Genomic DNA, 20,646 nt, shown 5'->3' with positions numbered 1-20,646 from the left:
CTGCTGCCTAGGGCAAGCAGGACGCGGGCAGAGAGGTGTAAAGCATATGGCACCAACCACCATTCTTGCTTCAGAAATAGCATTAATGTGCTCCATTTGGTGGCTAACGCCCAGGAACCGTTAAGTGTACTATCTAAGCGCACTTTTCACAAACTGCACAGTTGGTGCCCTGCGCCATTTTACCCTTTGGTAGGCCAGCTATCAAGCGGGTTTACTGCCTTTCGTCTTCAGGGGGCTTTCCGCATCCTGCTGCCCAAATGGTTTAACCTCCAGTGTTACACAACAGTCCCCTCTTTTAATATTCTAATTAAATAATCGTCCTTCAACAGCCAGCAGTCTGTGGCTACAGAGCAGGCTCAGGGGGCCACATTTGAGACTTTATCGCTTTAGAGAAAAGGAGAGTAAGAGGTATACAAAAATATCTATAGCACAGAGGGGAGTTTTTCCTCCCTCGTCAACATCCAAACTGGTGGGAATCCAGTGAAGGTGAATGTTGGAAGATGAAAGAAAGTACTTCTTCACATAAAAGGTAAAGGGACCCCTGACCATTAGGTCCAGTCGTGGCCGGCTCTGGGGTTGCGGCGCTCATCTCGCTTTAGTGGCCGAGGGAGCTGGCGTACCGCTTCAGGGTCATGTGGCCAGCATGACTAAGCCGCTTCTGGCGAACCAGAGCAGCGCACGGAAACGCTGTTTACCTTCCCGCCGGAGCGATACCTGTTTATCTACTTGCACTTTGACGTACTTTTGAACTGCTAGGTTGGCAGGAGCTGGGACCGAGCAACGGGAGCTCACCCCATTGCTGGGATTCGAACCGCCAACCTTCTGATCGGCAAGCCCTAGGCTCTGTGGTTTAGACCACAGTGCCACCCGCGTCCCTACTTCTTCACATAGCACATCGTTAAACTGTGGAACTCACTCCCACAGGAGGCAGTGATGGCCAACAAATTGGGTGGCTTTAAAAGAGGAGTGGGCAAATTTGTGGAGAACAGAGTTATGTGAATGGCTGCTAGCCGCTATGGCTCTGCTCTGCTTCCACAGCCAGGGGACCAATGCTTCTGAATACCAGTTGCTGAAAACCACAGGAAGGGAGACCTGCTTTTGTGCGCAAGGGGGCTTCCTATCTGGCTGGCAACTGGGAGACCAGGATGCGGGACTAGATGGAGCACTTGCCTGATCTAGCAGGTCTCTTCTGTTCTCACTGGTCTGGTTTTGAGCTTCTTTAATCTCTCCTAGTCCCCTCCACCCCCACTTTTGGTACTTCTGCTAAATTCGGGTGTTCCTTGCATTTGGTTGGTCACTCTTTTGGCTTCCCCTCTATTCGCAGTCTGAACACTGGAAATAGAGAATGTTAATTCGTACAGCATCATCAGAATGTCTGGTTTTTGGAGAGGGATGGCAGATCAGTAGTGCACCCATAAGGTCTCAGGTTCAATTTCTGCCATCTCCGGTTAAAATGACCGGGAGATTATGGAAGATACCACTCTCTGCCTTGGGGGGCTTCTGCCAGTCATAACTGGTGGTACTGGGCTTGATGGGCAAACAATCTGACACGGAGTGAGGCAGCTTTACAGAGCAAGCTTAAGGGCAAGTCCCTGACCCGAGGAGATTACAATTCAGGGAGGGAGGAACAGGTAAATAGCACTGATGGCTAGGGCCCATTGGGGCTGGTAAGGCAAGGAGCCAACAGTAGGTGGCGCCAGAACCAATGAGAGGCCAGGCCAAGAGATTATAGCTTTGCCCCTGAGAGAGCTGAGCCTCTTGGTCAGAGAAGAGCTTTTTGCAAACACTCAGCTGCTTTTTGTGTAAACGGATGTAAAATGCATCAAGACTGATACTCCTTTTCTTCCTGGCCTGAATCTTCCAACCTTCCAAGCTTCATAGGATGACCTCATGTCCTGGTAAGAGGAGACGGCGAAAACTTATCCCATCCACTTTCTCTCCTCCCTCTGAGGTGGGAATACATACTCTCCAACATTTCTCTGATGAAAATAGGGACGTCCTGTTGCATCATGATCATTTTATTATTTATCCTCTGCCCATCTGTTTTTTGTTGTTGGTGGTGGCTCAGCTGCGGCTTTCTGCTTCCAGAAAAGAGAGAAACAGCCACTATGTGGTACCCTGCCCTCTTCTGATATGGAGTATCAGAGGTTAGATGGCCCTCTGCCATGTATTATCTCACTGATATTCCTGCGTTGCAGGGGGTTGGGCTAGATGATCCTTGGGAAGTCATCCAGACCCTAAGGAAGTCATCCAGATCTGTGGCCATTTCTCTCTTTCCTGGAAGCAAAATTCATAGTACAGTGGTACCTCAGGTTAAGCACTTAATTAGTTCCGGAGGTCTGTTCTTAACCTGAAACTGTTCTTAACCTGAGGTACCACTTTAGCTAATGGGGCCTCCCACTGCCGCCGGAGCCCAATTTCTGTTCTCATCCTGAAGCAAAGTTCTTAAGCCGAGGTACTATTTCTGGGTTAGCGGAGTCTGTAACCTGAAGCGTCTGTAGCCTGAGGTACCACTGTATGTGCTTTGGGTAACCATATGATACACCAGGCATAGGCAAACTCTGCCCTCCAGATGTTTTGGGACTACAATTCCCATCATCCCTGACCACTGGCCCTGTTAGCTAGGGATGATGGGAGTTGTAGTCCCAAATCATATGGAGGGCCGAGTTTGCCTATGCCTGTGATACACCAAGTCCCTATTCACTCTGGGGATCAACTCTCATTTCACTGTATGTCATATGTCTTTATATGCAGCTTTATTCAGTCAGGTCTGTCTGCACTGACTGGCAGCAGCTTTCCAGGGTTTCATAAAGAAATCTATCCTGGCCTCACTTGAAGATGCTGCCGGGGATTGAACCTGGAGAGGCCTCTCGTTGGACATTTTGGGAATAGAGTGTTGGACTAGAAGGAATCACAGAGCTGGAATGGGCCACGAGGGTCATCTAGTCCAGCCCCCTGCAATGCAACAATCTTTCTCCCAAGGTGGGTTTCGAACCCACAACCCTGAGATCAAGAGTCTCATGCTCTATCGGCTGAGCTATCCCAGACCTGGCCTGATCCAGCAAGGCTCTTGTTACTTACGCGAACAAACATACATAGATTAAAGAGAGACATATTTATTTGGTTTGGAGTTATTTCACTCCATCCTTCCACGTGCTCTCAAGAGGGATAGAACTGACTGGCAGATAGACTTGTTGTTGTCGTTTAGTCGTGTCTGACTCTTCGTGACCCCACGGACAAGAGCACGCCAGGCACTCCTGTCTTCCACCGCCTCCCGCAGTTTAGTCAAACTCATGCTGGTAGCTTCCAGAACACTGTCCCACCATCTCGTCCTCTGTTGGCCCCTTCTCCTTGCGTCCTCCATCTTTCCCGACATCAGGGTCTTTTCCAGGGAGTCTTCTCTTCTCATGAGGTGGCCAAAGTATTGGAGCCTCAGCTTCACGATCTGTCCTTCCAGTGAGCACTCAGGGCTGATTTCCTTCAGAATGGATCGGTTTGATCTTCTTGCAGTCCATGGGACTCTCAAGAGTCTCCTCCAGCACCAGAATTCAAAAGCATCCATTCTTCAGCGATCAGCCTTCTTTGTGGTCCAGCTCTCACTTCCATACAGCACTACTGGGAAAACCATAGCTTGAACTATACGGACCTTTGTTGGCCCTTCATGGATCACTGCCTTGCCGTGGCGAAGGGGCTTGAATAACTCAGAGAAGCTATGAACTATGCCGAGCAGGGCACCCAAGATGGACAGGTCATAGTGGAGAGTTTTGACCAAACGTGATCCACCTGGAGCAGGAACCGGCAAGCCACTCCAGTATCCCTGCCAAGAAAACTCCATGGACAAAGACAACAGGCAAATAGACAGACTGGTATAAATGAGATCAGGGAAGCGATGGAGAGAGCGAAGGCAGACACACGCCGGCGGGTGAAAATCCCATCGGCAAAGCTTCGCAGCGGATGCCGGCGCGCAAAGCTTCACCTGTTGATCTCCCCACCTGCCTCACACACCCCACCTCGGTGCGAGCGAGCCCTGCCGCGGACTCCTGCCTGGGCTCGCGTGTCCGATGGCTCAGCCTCGCGCGGCGATCCCGAGGGAGCCAAAAGCGCAGCCCAGCCGTACGCCCAGTCGAGGGCAAAGGCGCGGCGGACTCCAATTCCCGTGGTGCCGCGGGGCGCGCACAGGCGCACTGGCCGCCGGTGCCTTTGGGGAGGGGGCGGCGGGCGGGGGAGGGGGTGATGTCAGCCCGGCGGCTGCTCCCGGGCAGCCAATGAGCGGCCTCCGACGGCAGGTGGGCTTGGCTGGCGGCGCGCGCGAGAGGCAGCGCTGGCTGGCTGTCCATTCAAGCCCCGCTCGCGGCTCGGCTGCAGCAGCTGGCGCCGGCAGCTCCGGGCCGTCGCTTCTCCTCCTCCTCCGCCGCCTCGCCACCCCCCCCCCGCAGGCTGGGCATCCGAGGGGGCCGCTTGGATGCCCCTGCCCTGGGGGAGGCAGCGCGCTGAGCCCGGGCAGGGGCAAGCCAGGGCCGGGAGATGGAGCCGTCGGGGCCCTTCCACGACTCCGGCGTGGGCGATCTGGACGCCGACGAGTCGCGCCCGCCTTGCCCGCCCTCGGGGGACGAGCCGCGCCCGTCCGCCGCGCCCCCCAGCTTGGCTCCAGCGGCGGCGGCGACGACGGCGGCGGCGGCGGGTCCCCTGCGGGCTCCTCCCCCGGTGGCCGCCCTCCGCCCTTCCTCCCGCCAAGGGAGCCAGCCCAATGTAAGCGGCGAGCACTGGGCGGCCCCGGGCCACTCGCCCAGCTCCAGCGGCGGCGGCGGCGCGGGCGCGGGCGGCAAGCACCGGCAGGCCAGCCCGCTGGCGCACCGGCGGGACAGCAACCCCTTCACCGAGATCGCCATGAGCTCGTGCAAGTACAGCGGCGGCGTCATGAAGCCGCTCAGCCGCCTCAGCGCCTCCCGTCGGAACCTGCTGGACGCCGAGGCCGCCGCCGAAGCGCAGCCGCTGCAACTTCTGGGCGCCGGGGCTCACCCGCCGGAGATCGTCATCTCCCGGGAGGACAACCACTCCCCGCAAGGGCTGCACCCCAACACGGCAGCGCTGTCGGGGACCGGAGGTGCCCCCCACAAGCACCCGCCCGTCGGGGGGCCCTCCTTCGCCAAGGCGCCCAAGCGCAAGAACCAGAACATCGGCTACCGCCTGGGCCACCGGCGCGCCCTCTTCGAGAAGCGGAAAAGGCTCAGCGATTACGCGCTCATCTTCGGCATGTTCGGCATCGTCGTGATGGTCATCGAGACGGAGCTGTCGTGGGGCTTGTACTCCAAGGTAGGCGCCGCTCCCCCCGGAGCCTCGGAAGGCGTGTGTGTGGTTTTATTGGGGGGGGGATGTCCTGGAAGGCGCCTTCCAACCTCTCCAAAAAGCGCGCACCGGCGCTCTCCAAACCAAGAAGGCAATTTCTCAATCGCGACGCGTGACTTTGTTGGGGAGGGAGGGTGGAAGGAAAAAGGGGAGCCACGTCTAAAAATGGGTGAGGGTATCTAGCATCTTGTGGGGGGTGGGAGGTGGCGTTAACATATCTCAGTCGTAAAGGGGGTGGGATAGAAAGCTGCTCCCCCCCCCAACAGCAACCGAAGTTGCGCGCATGAATGTGCTCCCCATGGTAACGTTAGCGCCAATTGAAGTTTGCCTGGGTTTTCCCCTCCCTCCATTCACAGTTGCGGTTGGTTCTTTTTTTGGGGGGGGGCGGAAGGGATGGCATGCTTAGGTGAGAGGGAAGACTGGTGGCTCCTTCCGCCCAAATTGCTACCTTACCTCCCCAGAAAGAAGGCTTGATGGACCCCCCCACCCCCTTCTCCAGTAAGAGAGGGATACAGGTGGTATGGGGGGGGGGAGGTGGTAGATAGAGAAAGAGAGAGAAGGGCGGGGTCACAGTGCTTTCCCCCCTGCTGTGTAATCCAAACCGTGCCTATTCGGAATTAAATCCCATTAAACCCGGCGGGGTTTACTCGCATGTAAATGGGATCGGGCATGCAGCCTGGAGTGCATTTTCCCACCTAGCCAGCGTCCATCTCTATAATCGCTATTGGAAGATGCTTGGGGGTGGGGAGCAGGGGGGAAAATGGTCAGTGGGTTTCTGCTCACAGTATTCTCTTATTTTCCACCCACCCGACTTGACTCTTTGGCTTGCACGCCCTACTGCTGTCTCCATAGGAGAATATTCTGGGATGGGGGGGGTGGGCATTGGTGGCTGCCGTTTAAGGCTTGTAATACATCATAGCGGAGGGGTGATGGGTTGCATTTTGAGAGCTCCCCCACCCCCTGACTCAGAGCCGAGATTGTCCTCCATGTTCCCCCTCTTTCCTCAATCAGGGTTTTCTATGGGGTAATCTGGCTGTTGCTTTCTGTAGGGAGCTACTGGGGTTTGCAGCTGCTTTTCAGCTTGCAATCATGTGATTTTTGACAAGAGAGAGAGAGAGAGAGAGAGAGAGAGGAGGAGGATGGACAGGAAACCCCTTAATTATTTGAGACATGAGGCACCCCCTTTCTGGGCCCTGATGCTGCTGGGTTCGTGCCCCCCCCCCCCGAATCTGAAATGCACAGTGGTTCTTCTTCCCTCCTCCCTTCTGCTGCTGCTGTAGCTCAGTGGCAGAGAATCTGATTTTGCATCAGAAGCTATCTGGTTCGATCCTCGGTGGCATCTCCAGGTAGGGAGGTCCCCTTCCTGCAACCCTGGAGAGCTGCTGCCAGCCTGTGTAGACAATATTGAGATCAGTGGTCTGAACTCAGGCAGCTCCCCATGTTCCCTTTTTGCTGGCCCTTTTTAATAAAAAAAAGCACTTAAGAAAAGCCTGGCTGGATCCGGCCAAAGGCCATTTAACATGTTGCTCTCAGTCGGGCACACCTCTTCCTCCACTATATTTATGCAGGAATTAAAGGGCTTTGGGGGCTGAAATAACTCCTCAAACCCTTGTTTAGGGGTCCCTCTAACCTGACATTCGAGCTTCACGGGCACCAGAACTGTAGGGGGCAGAATTAAGGATGTTGCTCTGGCTTGGTATCTGCTGAGAGTTTTTATTGCTTGGGAGTTGCCTTCCCCTTGGGGGCTGTTGGCTCCCTATCTGAGCCCAGTTAGCCTTGCGCTGCCCTGTGGCACGGAGTTCCAGAGGTGAACTCTGTGCCGAAAACTCCCCTGCTTCAGCTCATTGATTGTGGAGATGGGGAAACTCAAAGCACTCTGTATGTTGCTGGACTCTCGAAGGATTGGTCATGAGTGATGGGAGCTGGAATTCCGCCACAGGTTCTCCATCCGTTGTTAAAGGAGTGGTGCTGGAGGAACGAATGTTTAAAGAATAACAGTCCTCGGCTGTGTGTACAGCTAGATACTGCCACCAATAACTGACATAATATTAAAACGTATTTATTTATCGTTAATTTTGTTGACAAATAATTTCCCAGCGGGCATCCCAAAGCGTTTTGCAATATCATGAAAGCATATATCAAACAGCTGCATGTGTTTAAAAACAGCTAAAATATTAGCGTATTTTAAAGACAATCTTAATTTTATATATAACACCCATCTTAAAACAGTAAGAACAATCGCTCATATATCATATAGATACAAGTGAGCTTAGCATGTCAGACTCAGACCTGGGAGAGCAGGATTCGAATCCGCACCCAGCCGTGACGCTTAGTAGGTGATCTTGAGCCAATCGCTTACTCTCAGGCTAGCCTACCTCCCAGGGTTGTTGTGAAGATAAAATGGGGTGTAGGGGAACAACGTAACCCGCCTTGAGCTCCTTGGGAGGAAAGGTGGGATACAGATGTAATTCATAATAATAATAATAATAATAATAATAAATTATAGTATCATTTGTGCATATGATCCTTTGGGAGGGCAGGATCTGTTCTGAATCCTCGCTGCCAATTAATGTCATTGGGTCATTCCCCAAATTCCAATATTAGGAAGAAAAGGCAATCGCTTTTTCTACCCATCCCCTTGACACCACTCTTTTCATAAGTTCTTGTTATGCACACACGCATCCCAAATCAGTCACCTTATTTTCCAACCTGAGGATGAGGAATCCAGTGGCCCTTTCCGATATTGCTGCCTTCTGACTCCCATCTCAACAGGCCAGTGCTGGCTGGGGATGATGGGAGTTGTAGTCCAACAACATCTGGAGGGTGACAGATGTTAACAGCCCTTCTTTATGCCACATTTCAAGCACCACAATACCACTTTAACTAGTCATGGCTTCCCTCCCTACTCCCACAAGACTTATGGGAACTGCAGTTTGTTAAAGGTGCTAAGGGTTGTTAGGAAAACCCCAGTTCCCTTCGCAGAGCTACAATTCCCAGTTCCCTGTTAAGAGGCATTGATTGTTAAACCACTCCTTAGGGAGGAAGAGCAGCATAGAAATTTTATATATATATATATATATATGCAGGTTTTGGTGTCTTCGGGTGTCTTCCCGTGTAAGAGTTGGGGTGTCTAGGCGACGTTTCGACGAGGTCTCACTCGTCATCTTCAGGCTGGTGCTGAAGATGTGAGACCTCGTCGAAACGTCGCCTAGACACCCCAACTCTTACACGGGAAGAAACCCGAAGACACCAAAACCAAGATGTGGTCATAGGGCATTGCCTGATGTTTGCTCCCCTCCGAGGGGCCTGGTATGGAGAGATAGACTGCCATGGGACATGGAAGTTCATACTTAGGTAAAAGTAAAGAGACCCCTGACCATTAGGTCCAGTCGTGTCCGACTCTGGGGTTGCGGCGCTCATCTCGCTTTATTGGCCGAGGGAGCCGGCGTACAGCTTCCGGGTCATGTGGCCAGCATGACTAAGCCGCTTCTGGCGAACCAGAGCAGCGCACAAAAACGGTGTTTACCTTCCCGCCGGAGCGGTACCTATTTATCTACTTGCACTTTGACGTGCTTTCAGACTGCTAGGTTGGCAGGAGCAGGGACCGAGCAACAGGAGCTCACCCCATCGCGGGGATTCAAACCGCCGACCTTCTGATCGGCAAGTCCTAGGCTCTGTGGTTTAACCCACAGCACCACCCACACACAGGTGGATTGATTTTGCCCCCTGAACTAGCTCGTTTGGAAAAAATTGTTCCATACGCCACAGTAGTGGGGTAGAGAATTTTAGGCTTGGGGGTTCAAGCCTCTCTAACTCCCCCCCTCCCCAGCCACACTTTTTAAAGTCTCTGCTTTGCATCCTCCATGGATGTTTTTGTGTGGCTGGAATGTGTTCTTGAACTCTGATAATGCGCCTTGTTTTCCTTGGAGGAAAATGTCGTGGGAATGTAGAATCATCGCGTTGGAAGGGACCGTCCGTGTCATCTAGTCCAACTCTCTGCAGTGCAGGAATCTCAGCTAAATGTAGAAACTAGCTGGAAGTACAGACGTGAAAATGGGCATCCGTTGCCCTGCCCACTTTGTCCTCTGGCCCCGCCCATGCCTGGCATGTGGCCCCCAGCAGGCAGTGTGGCCCTCAGACTGAAAAAAGGTCCCCTCTTCTCCTCCCATCACTGAGCATGTCCTGTCTCCCTCTGTTCAGCCCCTGCCCCCATTTGTGTGTTTGGCACTGTAAGCTCCATGGAGGCGGAGACCTGGCTTCCCCTCTAGGAATCTCCCTCCGGGGACATCTATGCTGCTGCTTTTCTTTTCACAATGACACTCTGCAGCATTTCAAGGTGCCTTTCCTTTTGGGAGGGCAGAAAGTGGCTGCAGTGCTTTAGCATCTGACCAGCAGGGTTGATGGGCAGGGCTTGAGCTACATGAGTGCACAGGGGGCTGGGGAGGCTGCAACTCTCCAGGTGTTGTTGGACTCCAACTCCCAGCAGCCCTAGCAGCTGGCATGGCCACAGCAAGGAATGATGGGAGCTGTAGTCCAACCAATAATCTGCAGGGCTAAAGACTCTCCCATCCGTGGCCCAGGTGAAAATTTTAATTTTGGTTTTTTTATTTTAATTTTGCCGCTTCTTCCTGGCCTCTTGCTAAACACAGATAATGGGGGGGGGGGCAAGCACACCGCGCCAGGCTTGCAAAGTTGTGGGTGCGATTGGGAATCTTAAGGGTGAGCATGTGTCCACCTGGACCTCTCTGTCTGGCTCGCCACACCCCTCGCTGGTTCTGCATTGCACCCTGATTATTTCCCCCAGGCTGGACTGTGTCCTTGGATTCCCGATTGTGGCTGCCTCGATTCCCCGCCCCTTCCTTAAGCTCTCTGCCTCCATGCCCTATCTGCATTATGGCTATAACAACAGTCATACTGCCCTGCCTTGCAAGGTTGTTGTGAGGATACTGTGGAGTGATGCATAAATGAGGGTTAGGGGAAACTGTGATTCCCCCCCCCCAACATTGATTGCATTCATATCCCACCATTTTCTCCAAGGAGATCAGGACATCTCCACAACAACCCTGTGAGGTAGGTTAGACTGAGAGGGAGCCACTGGCCCAAGGTCACCCCACGATCTTCTTGGTCAGGTGCGGATTTGTACCTTGGTCACCCAAGCCCTAGTCCAACACTCAAACCACCACACAACTATGGCCCTCCCAGATGCGTAATCCCTGACCATTGACCATTCTGGCTGGGGGCTGATGGGAGCTGGAGTCCAGGAGACATCACTGCACCCTTCTGTGAGTGCATTTAATATGTGGTCCCTGATTGGTTGGGACATGTGTTTAGGAAGCCACCGAGGCCCTCCAGGTGTTGCTGGCCTCCAGGTCCCATCATCCCTGACCATTATCCATGATGATGGGAGCTGGAGTCAAGGAGACTTCACTTCACCCTTCTGTGAGTGCATTTAAGATGTGGTCCCTGATGGGTTGGGACATGTGTTTAGGACACCGCCGAAGCCCTCCAGGTCTTGCTGGACTACAACACCCATCACCCCATGTGCTGTCTGGGGGCTGCTGGGAGCTGGAGTCCAGCCGCCTCCCCCGAGGGCACTGGGTCCAACCCCACCCAATCCCTGGGATGAATGCTAAGATATTCTCCCTTGCCCTGATTGCTTCTGATTCCGACACCACCTTCCCCGCTCTCCTGCCAGGCTCGCCTGGGTACCTGCGTGTCTGCATTTAGAAGGCTGGGGGAAGGAGTGAAGTTCTCTGCGGGGAAGGGAACGTTGGCATGGGAACTCTTTCCAGGGCCTGAGAAGCCTGGCGGGGAGGCAGGGCTGCTCTTTGGGGACTTGCCAAGGAAAATCACACACACCCTCACACTCTTCTCCCCCCCCACCACCCGGAAAAAAACCCACACAAAACAAAACCCCACGAAGAATGTGTGTGAGGCTGGCACTTTGCCACCTCTGGGGTTGGTGTGATCCGGAGCCTGCCCCTTGTTGCAACACAATAGCAGGTCCCAAGGTTAGGCTGGGGGAAGCGTTTCTTTGCTTTCTTCTCATGCCAGTTGGGAGCTAAATATATCTCTTGCCTTCTCTCTCTCTCTCTCTCTCCCCCCCCCCCCAATCTTGATTCTGCATTCACTCTTTTCCCAGCTCTGAGGAAGAGCTGCACTTGATATCTTTTTTAAAAATATATATATATTAAGGAGGTGATGGAGTCAGCTAAGCAGTGTGAGCTCCCAGCCCCAAATCCCTGCTTCCTTGTGAGTTGAACTGCTTTGTGCGGGGTAATCTGCGCATCCTCAGGGGCACCCTTGTTTTATGCAGATCCTTACCTTCTTATTTTGCTTTTTTTTCAAACCCCCCCCCCCCCAGTTGAATTTTAATAGCAGCTTTCAGGAAAAGGAAATGGAAGGAAAATAAAAGGAACTAGAAATATTAAGTCGCCAGAGTTCCAGGGTCGGGAAACCAAGCCTTATGAGGAACGGTTGAAGGAGCTGGGTATATTTAGCCTGGAAAAAGAGGAGATTGAGAGAAGAGAAGATAGCCATCTTCAAATATCTCAAGGGCTGTCACATGGAAGATGGAACAATATTGTTTTCTCCTGCTCTGGAGGGTAGGACCTGAACAAATGGATTCAGGTTACAAGAAAGGCGATTCCGACTAAACAACCCTCAGGAGATTGTGGACCTTTGCATTAGTTGAGATTCCTGCATTTCAGGGGGTTGGTCTAGATGACCCTTGGGGTCCCTTCCAACTCGACAATTGTATGATTCTGTGATTTACTGAGTTGACCATTCCCTTTGTTACTTAGAAAAACATTAGTGCATTTTTGTTTCCTTTTTATCAACATATTTGTTAATCTTTAAAAACTTCATACAGAGGAAACAATGGAAAAAGCACAGGATGAAAATAGGCAGACCCAGAAATGTATCTGCTTGCTTGTTTAGTTGCTCAAGTTTGTCATCTGAATCAAAGCTACAACAGTGGTACCTCGGGTTAAGAACTTAATTCGTTCTGGTGGGCCGTTCTTAACCTGAAACTGTTCTTAACTTGAGGTACCACTTTAGCTAATGGGGCCTTCCGCTGCCGCCACGCGATTTCTGTTCTCATCCTGAAGCAAAGTTCTTAACCCGAGGTACTATTTCTGGGTTAGCAGAGTCTGTAACCTGAAGCGTATGTAACCTGAAGCGCCTGTAACCCGAGGTACCACTGTACACACCAGATTTTAATCAAACTGTTCTGCTGCTGTTGGAGGGTTACTTTCCTTGGGCCTGCAGGCTCTGTCTGTGAGGTTCTGGATATTCAAAATGAAATTGCAGAGATGCAACAGTCAGAGCTAGGTTTCCTCCTTCCCTCTCCCAAACTGACTTTTATTCTCTCTCCCCTGCTGATGTGTAAATAAATCTTGCCAGCCCAAGGTCTGGTTGGAGCGTAGCTGTTGTGCCTGTTATGAGCTTGAGCTGAAATCTAGGAACTGTGAAATTTTTAGGAGGGGTGATGGGACAAGTGAGATCCTGGAAGGAAAAACTTAAGCACTCCTGAAAGCTGTCATCCTCACTTTGTTTTGTTTTTTTTTTTTTTACCTGGGAGTAAATCCCATTGGACACAGTGGGGCTTCCTTCTAAGTAGACTGAGGACTGCACGGTTAATCTTGTTTGTTCAGTGAGAGAGGCCGTAGGCACTGTCTGAAATTTCTCAAATGAATCTGATAGAGCTTAAAGATCACCATAGAACCGTAAAATTGTGGAGTTGGAAGAGACTCCAAGAGTCATCTAGTCCAACCCCTCTCAGTCTCCTCTTTTCCAGGCTAAACATACCCAGCTCCTTCAACCATTCCTCATAAGGCTTGGTTTCTAGACCCTAGATCATCTTGGTCGCCCTTCTCTGCGCATCTTCCAGCTTGTCATCAAGGCCACATTCACAACATACACCATAGCTTCTCCCAAACAATTCTGGGAGTTGTAGTTTGTCAAGGGTGCTGAGAGTTGTTAGGCGGTTCCCCCCTACAGTTCCCAGAATGGTTTAACAATCGATTCTTTTCCCCAGGGAATGCTGGGAATTGTAACAAAAATAAGAACACGTTATTGTTATTTTGGGTGTGTCTGGTGCTATACAGAGCCCATGAGGACAGGGCCCTGCCCCATGAGCTTACAGTCTTACAGGTTTGACCACAGGTGAAACAATAGAAGAAAACTGGAGGGCTATGTTATGTACTGAAGTTCGCACCCTGGGCCAGCAGGGGGATACTGTAGATAGTTATGCAAATAAGGGATCGAAAGTGACGTTCAGTGATTGGAAGTTTTAGAAAATTGTTACAGTTGCATTGTACAGGAGCGCTATATAAGCAGGCTGACTGAACCCTTCAGTTCAGTTCTGTTCTGGCCTGTGAATAAACAAGAGCTGTTTGAAGAATCGCTGTGTCGTCTGATATGTTCCCCCACAACTTAACAGCCTAGGTAAACAAGGAAGTGATATGCAGTGGTTAAGCTCAGTTAACAGGCACATTTTGAATGTGAGAGCACTGAGGGCACCTGTCACAAAAAAGCTGCTTTTAGGGGAATGGACATGGCCTAACGCAAAATGGCCGCAGTGTGACACAAAATTAGAGAGACAGCCACCCCATGCAACTGTATTCTTACCACAGGAAATCAGTTTTTTCCTGCTGATCCTGATTGTGGCGATTACACAATATTGATTTTTTTTTTTTACACACACAAACAGATGCTGTTGCTGTCTAACAGTAACAGGGAGCAGCATTCCTCAGTACCAGGAAAAATATGCAAGGTGGCCACAGTCACTCTCATTTTGCAGAAATCGCTTAGGATGTCCCTGCACATTTCTTCGTATTTATTAAGGGTGCTGAGAGTTGTCGGGGACTCATATTCCCCCTCACAGAGCTGATTTCCAGAGTGGTTCAACAATCGATCCCTCTTCACAGGGAACAGTGGGAATTGTAGCTCTGTGAGGGGAACGTATGCCTCCTCTGAAGAACTCTCAGCACCTTTAACGAACAACACTTCCCAGAATCCTTTGGGGGGGGAAGCCATGACTGTGATACCATAGTGCAGGCATAGGCAAACTCGGCCCTCCAGATGTTTTGGGACCATAGCTGTCAACTTTTCCCTTTTCTTGCGAGGAATCCTATTCGGAATAAGGGAATTTCCCTTTAAAAAAGGGAAACGTTGACAGCGATATTTGGGACTACAACTCCCATCATCCCTGACCACTGGTCCTGTTAGCTAGGGATGATGGGAGTTGTAGTTCCAAAACATCTGGAGAGCCGAGTTTGCCTATGACTGCCATAGTGCTTTAAACAAGGATGTGAATATGGCTTAACAGAGGCAATTTCAAGTACAGTGATACCTCGGGTTACATACGCTTCAGGTTACAGACTCCGCTAACCCAGAAATAGTGCTTCAGGTTAAGAACTTTGCTTCAGGATAAGAACAGAAATTGGGCTCTGGCGGCGCGGCGGCAGCAGGAGGCCCCATTAGCTAAAGAGGTGCTTCAAGTTAAGAACAGTTTCAAGTTAAGAACAGACCTCTGGAACGAATTAAGTACTTAACCCGAGGTACCACTGTACAGGATCCGGCCAAACAACTGTGGTGGTAATAATGGTCACATACACTATCCATTTAAAGCAGTGAGTGCTGTAACCAGTCATGGTTTCCCCCACGGAATTATGGGAACTGTAGTTTGTTAAGGGTGCTGAGAGTTAGGAGACCTCCTCTCTTTCCCCTTGCAGAGCTACAGTTCCCAGAGTGGTTTAAGGAACAGTCCCTTCTCCTCTGGGAATTATAGCTCCGTGAGGGGAAGTGGGGTCTTCTAACCACCCTTAACACATGTCGTCTCCCAGAATCCTTTGCGGGGGAAGCCATGACTGTTCAAAGTGGTATGATGCTGGTTCACATGCAGACTGCAGATGGGACCAATCTCTTTCTGCCCTGCCAGGGCTGTCGCTACCCGCTGTGCCAGCCGGACCAGGGCAGAGGAGGTGGGGGGCAGCATCCACAGTTGAGGGGACAGCTTGGCAGCTTTCTGCTCTCGATTCCATGCCGTTTGGCTCAAAGGAGAGGGTGGCACGCTTTTTGCGGTGGAGCTGGAGATTCCTGGGAGCTATAAATAATGCTCCGCAACCGCGCCTCTCCCCACCCCACCGCAAAAGCCCCAGTTCCTTCCCCCTGCCCTTCCCCGGCCAATCCTATTGTGTTCAGGAAATTGGAGCTGAGTTGGCAAGGGGCACCCTTTGCGTGGGCGGCTGGGGAAGAGGGGAACTAACAGCTGTGAGCAGAGGCGGGCAGAGAATTCCCTTCCACCAGGGCTGGGCTCGGGTGGCGCCTTGCCAGCAGTGCCCCTGCAGGGATGCCAATCAGCCTGCCTTTATCCTTAGAAATCTGCATGTTGCAGTTTTCTTCTTCTTTGAAATGGGCAACATTTTGTGCCGAAACCTTTTCCAGTTCCTCCCTCTCGCTGTTCTGCTTTGAGCCCCCATGGTCTCCCAACTGGGTATGCCTTTTTATTTTGTGGGGTGGGAGAAACAGAGTTTTTCTTTTTGGAGGGGGGCTGAATGCAGAGGAGCGGCTTCAAGCTGATTATTTATTGCATGCATATCCCACCTTTCCCCCCTGTACAGACTCTCCCCCTCCTCTGTTCATCCCCACAACAACCCGGTGAGGTAGGATAGGCCAAGAGGCCCTGACCCCAGTAAGCTTCATGGCCGAGTGGCGATTTGAACCCTGGTCTTCCAGGTTGTCGTCCAACACCTAACCACTGCACCACACTGCCTGTTATTACATTTCTATCCCATTTTCCTCCAGGGACCTCCAGGTGGCATACATGGTTCTCTCTCCCTCTCCATTTTAAACTCACAACAGCCCTGGAAGGTTGGATAGGCTGAGTGATTATGGCTACAGTGGTACCTCGGGTTAAGTACTTAATTCATTCCGGAGGTCCGTTCTTAACCTGAAACTGTTCTTAACCTGAAGCACCACTTTAGCTAATGGGGCCTCCTGCTGCCGCTGCGCTGTTGGAGCCCGATTTCTGTTCTTATCCTGAAGCAAAGTTCTTAACCTGAAGCACTATTTCTGGCTTAGTGGAGTGTGTAACCTGAAGCGTATGTAACCCGAGGTACCACTGTATTTTGTTGCCTTAGAACCGGACCCCTGGGGCGCCAGTCAATGTGGACAATGTCCAGGGAATTATGGGAATTGTAGTCCAGCAACATTTAAAGTAATCCAGGTGAAAATAGATTTCACGCAAAAAAACCCCCCCAAACCTCCAAAGTTACATGTGAGTGGTTGTATTTTCATGAAGTTATCTTCCTCTTGCTTGAGTGAAAGGTCTGAAAGTAGACATAAAACAAAAACGGGGAGGGGGGAAAGGTTAAGCCTGTTTCCCTCACATCCTCAGACCCAAGGTGTGGAATAATGGCAAGGGGAGAGACTAGTTCTCCCCAACAGCCTTGTGATGGGACCCAAGACATGGCGACCGTCCCAAGCTGACCTTGTGAGCTTTGTGGCTGAGTGTGGATATGACTGCATCCCTTTTCCACCCTAGACTGACACTCTTGAACCACATGGTTAGAGTGCTGGGGTAGGACTTGGGAGACGCCAGTTTGAATCCCAGCACAGCTTCATGAGTAAGGCACTTGGCTTGAGTTGAATGGATGTGGCTAGACTCCCAGCTCCTATCAACCACAGCAGCCGTGGCCAATGGTCTTGATTGCTCATGTTTAGTTGATTTGATCCAGGTAGCGTTTAACAAAGAGAGTATCAATTTTTCCCCGGTCTCTTTCTTGTCTCTCATCTTCAAATACATAACGCAGCAAGGCCAAACTATTAAGAGAGATTGCTCCATCCCAATTTCTGTGCTTCTTCCTTGCCTGTTCTCTGCCAGCAAGTCCAAATCTATTCCAGGCTAACATAATAAAAAAAATGAAATCCTTCCCTGATTTCTCTGGCAGGAGGATTTTACCTCAGACCTTGCCATCCAGCATAGCTACCTGTATGACACCCCTGTTTAACAAGGGGATGGAGCAACATCAGGGCTTTCAGTGTTCGAAACTAGTCATGCGCCGGGCGCATTTTGCACCTGGCTTTCGACCACAAGTGAAGATTCCTGGGCGCCTAACATCTCTGCCATTTTGAGGTGAATGCCTGGGGATAATCGGATCTGGACTGCTTTCACCTACTAACACCCTGATCATGTAGAATTCTATCAGTTATATTTTATCTGCACAATCGGAATTAATTTCTGGAACCAAAATGCTTTTTTTGTGCAACCTGATCACGAGCAGTCACCATTAAGAAAAAGGGGACGAAATAGGCCAATATATATGTGGACTGTCCCTGGATCAAGCGACTTTTCTTCTTTAAGTTCTCAAAGCTCGTAACCTAGCTCAGGGTTGATATCTGAACTAGCCAGATGCTTAGCTGAGAATCAATCACAGCCAGTCATTTATCTGAAAAATAAGGCTTTAGAGCTGTTTTGCCCCCAAATGGCAACTAGATGTTATGTTTTGGCGACTACAACCTTGGTTTAAAGGAGCCATTTTGGCGCCTAGCTTACATATCTGAGTTCCTAACACTGGCAGGCTTTATGGATTAGAGCAGGGGTCAGCAAACTTTTTCAGCAGGGGGCCGGGCCACTGTCCCTCGGACCTTGTGGGGGTCGGACTATACAGTTGTACCTCGGGTTAAGTACTTAATTTGTTCCGCAGGTCCGTTCTTAACCTGAAACTGTACTTAACCTGAAGCACCACTTTAGCTAATGGGGCCTCCTGCTGCTGCCGCGTTGCCGGAGCACGATTTCTGTTCTCATCCTGAAGCAAAGTTCTTAACCTGAGGTACTATTTCTGGGTTAGCGGAGTCTGTAACCTGAAGCGTATGTAACCCGAGGTACCACTGTATTTTGAGAAAAGAAGAACGAATTCCTGTGCCCCACAAGTAACCCAGAGATGCATTTTAAATAAAAGCACACATTCTACTCATGTAAAAACACCAGGCAGGCCCCACAAATAACCCAGAGATGCATTTTCAATAAAAGGACACATTCTACTCTCTTAAAAACATGCTGATTCCCGGACAGTCCACGGGCCAGATTTAGACGGCGATTGGGCCAGATCCGGCCCCTGGGCCTTAGTTTGCCTACCCATGAATTAGAGAAAAGGAGAAAGGCTGGAGGTGTGGATAGGGGAGTTTCCCATAAAGCGGAATGTTGGAAGGTTCAGGGCAGGCAAAAGGAACTACTTCTCTGCACATGGTTAAAATTTGGAATTGGCTCTGAGAAGTGTGAAGGCCACCAACTTTGATGTCTTTAAAAGAGGATTGTACAAAATCATGATGGGCATGGCTATGTTCTGCCTCCACTGTTGGAAGCGCTAATGTGCACCTGAATACAAGTGGCTGGGAATGGCAGGTGGGGGGAGTTGCTGGTGCGCTCAGGCCATAGCTGTCAACTTACAGATTTGAAAATAAGGGGCCAGCAACCTCAGAAATAAGGGATCAGCAGCCAAAATAAGGGATTTTCAGAGCACAGGTATGTTCGACTTCTGAGCCCCTCCGAGCCAAAGGCAGAAAGCCCAGCCAGCAGCCAAACGAAGCCTCAAGCGGTGGTTCCCACAGCGCAGCAACCCGGCAAAGGGGATGCAGCAAGGAAAACCTCCGTCAACTCTCCGCTGGGAAGCGCTGAGCAAAGGCGAGTCCCCAGGCAACGCGGCCGATTTGATCAGCACAAGGCATGCAAGCTCCACCCCCCAGTCGTTCTTAGGCTCCTTATTGGGTGAGCAACGCAGCCAAGCAACGCAGTTGGAGCCTGGCCGGCAGGGAGGGAGGGAGAGGAGCTGCTTCCTTTGAAACCCGGGAAATTTAAGGGACATCATCAATAAGGGACAACAGCGAGACATGGCACTGGGATAAAGGACTGTCCCGCCAAATAAGGGACGGTTGACAGCTATGGCTCAGGCCTTACATGCGGGCTCCCCCCCGGCGTGTTTGGCCAGCCACTGTGAGAACAGCAGGCTAGACTTGATGGGCTGTTACCCTGACCCAACAGGCTGCTGTTATGTTCAGTGGGGATTGGCTATGTTCTGGATTGCAGCCTGTGGATTTTGTGAGGAAAGCAGTTTTGGGATGGGCAGGTGCATGTGGGGGTAACCGCCGCCATTTGCTCTTTCCCCGAGCGATTTGCAAGTGGCTAATTTCAGGTCGCTTCGATCCATCCAGAGACACTAATTGGGTTTTGCGCTAGGCTGGGATGAGAAATATCTAAAGCCTCGAGAGGGTCAGGGCAGGAGTGTGTGCTCCTTGCGGATGGTACTAAGCATAATGAGGCTTTAATGCCTTTTTTGGTAAATGAAGGGGCTCTTTCCAACGGAGGGCTAACTCCTCCGTTCCTCAACGAGGGAGAGAGAAATCGATGGACAGTAATGGAGAGGATCAGAAGGAAATCGTTCTGAGAAATAGCTTTGGGTTCTCTGCTGCCTGGAGGGCCTCTCCTTTAAGCTCTCCTAAAAATTGCCAGCAGTCCGTTGCTCTGCGGGGCTCCTGTGCCTTTTTAACAGCTGCAAAAATCCAGCAGGGATGTTTCACCTCTCCCCATTGTCAGCCCTGTTGAATTTCTGCAGGCGGAAGGGTGATAACGCAGGTTCACAACCCCCTTTCTAAGATCCACACTGTTAAGTTGTGGGTGAACGTATCAGACGACACAGCGATTCTTCAAACAGCTCTTGTTTGTTCACAGGACAGGACAGAACTGAACTGAAGGGTTCAGCCAGCCTGCTTATATAGAGCTCCACTACAACGCAACAGTAACCACTTTCTGTAACTATCCAATCACCGAACGTCACTTTCAATCCCTTATTTGCATATGTGGACCTGAGTGAAAACTATCTACAGTATCCCCCTGCTGGCCCAGGGTGAGAACTTCAGTACATAACGCCCACCACTGCCCAGTGGGTTGGGAAACAGCTGAATAAGCAATAAAGAGGGATGGGGTGGGGTGCATTGTGAACCCCGCTTTCTTAGTCACACCCACTGCCAACATGAGGACCCTGCTGGGTTTTGCTCTGAGCAGATGAGGCCCCCCATTTAGCAGAGCTATTCTGTACCTGGCTCTCAACTCTCTTCCGCTTTGACAGGGAGCTGCTTTTCGATGAATAAAAATAATAAACGATGTGCCCCTGAGCACATGCCGAGTGCAGCCCTCATAAATGCATCTCGCGGCCAGGAGAGGAGCAGCAGCAGCGAAATGCTGCTAGATGCTTACTGTATTCTGCTTTTGCCTCCTGAAAAAGAATAAATCTGTATTTC

The 20,646-nt window shown here is 51.1% G+C and overlaps 1 protein-coding gene across 1 annotated transcript in view; it reads left to right on the top strand.

The window, feature by feature from the left end:
- Positions 1 to 4,409: 4,409 nt before the first annotated feature.
- The window catches only part of KCNN3 (potassium calcium-activated channel subfamily N member 3), a 109,990-nt gene continuing 93,753 nt past the window's right edge, over positions 4,410 to 20,646 (top strand). Inside the window, exon 1 of the mRNA XM_083477069.1 lies at positions 4,410 to 5,313. Coding sequence (XP_083333195.1) covers positions 4,525 to 5,313 — 789 coding nt within the window. The 5' untranslated portion in view covers positions 4,410 to 4,524. The remainder of the gene's footprint in view (positions 5,314 to 20,646) is intronic.

The sequence above is a fragment of the Podarcis liolepis genome (genome assembly GCF_965112155.1).
Source record: "Podarcis liolepis genome assembly, chromosome: 15".
NCBI classification, from domain to species: Eukaryota; Metazoa; Chordata; class Lepidosauria; order Squamata; family Lacertidae; genus Podarcis; species Podarcis liolepis.
The sequence above is the reverse complement of the archived record's forward strand: the minus strand, read 5'-3'. Positions and strand labels throughout refer to the sequence as shown.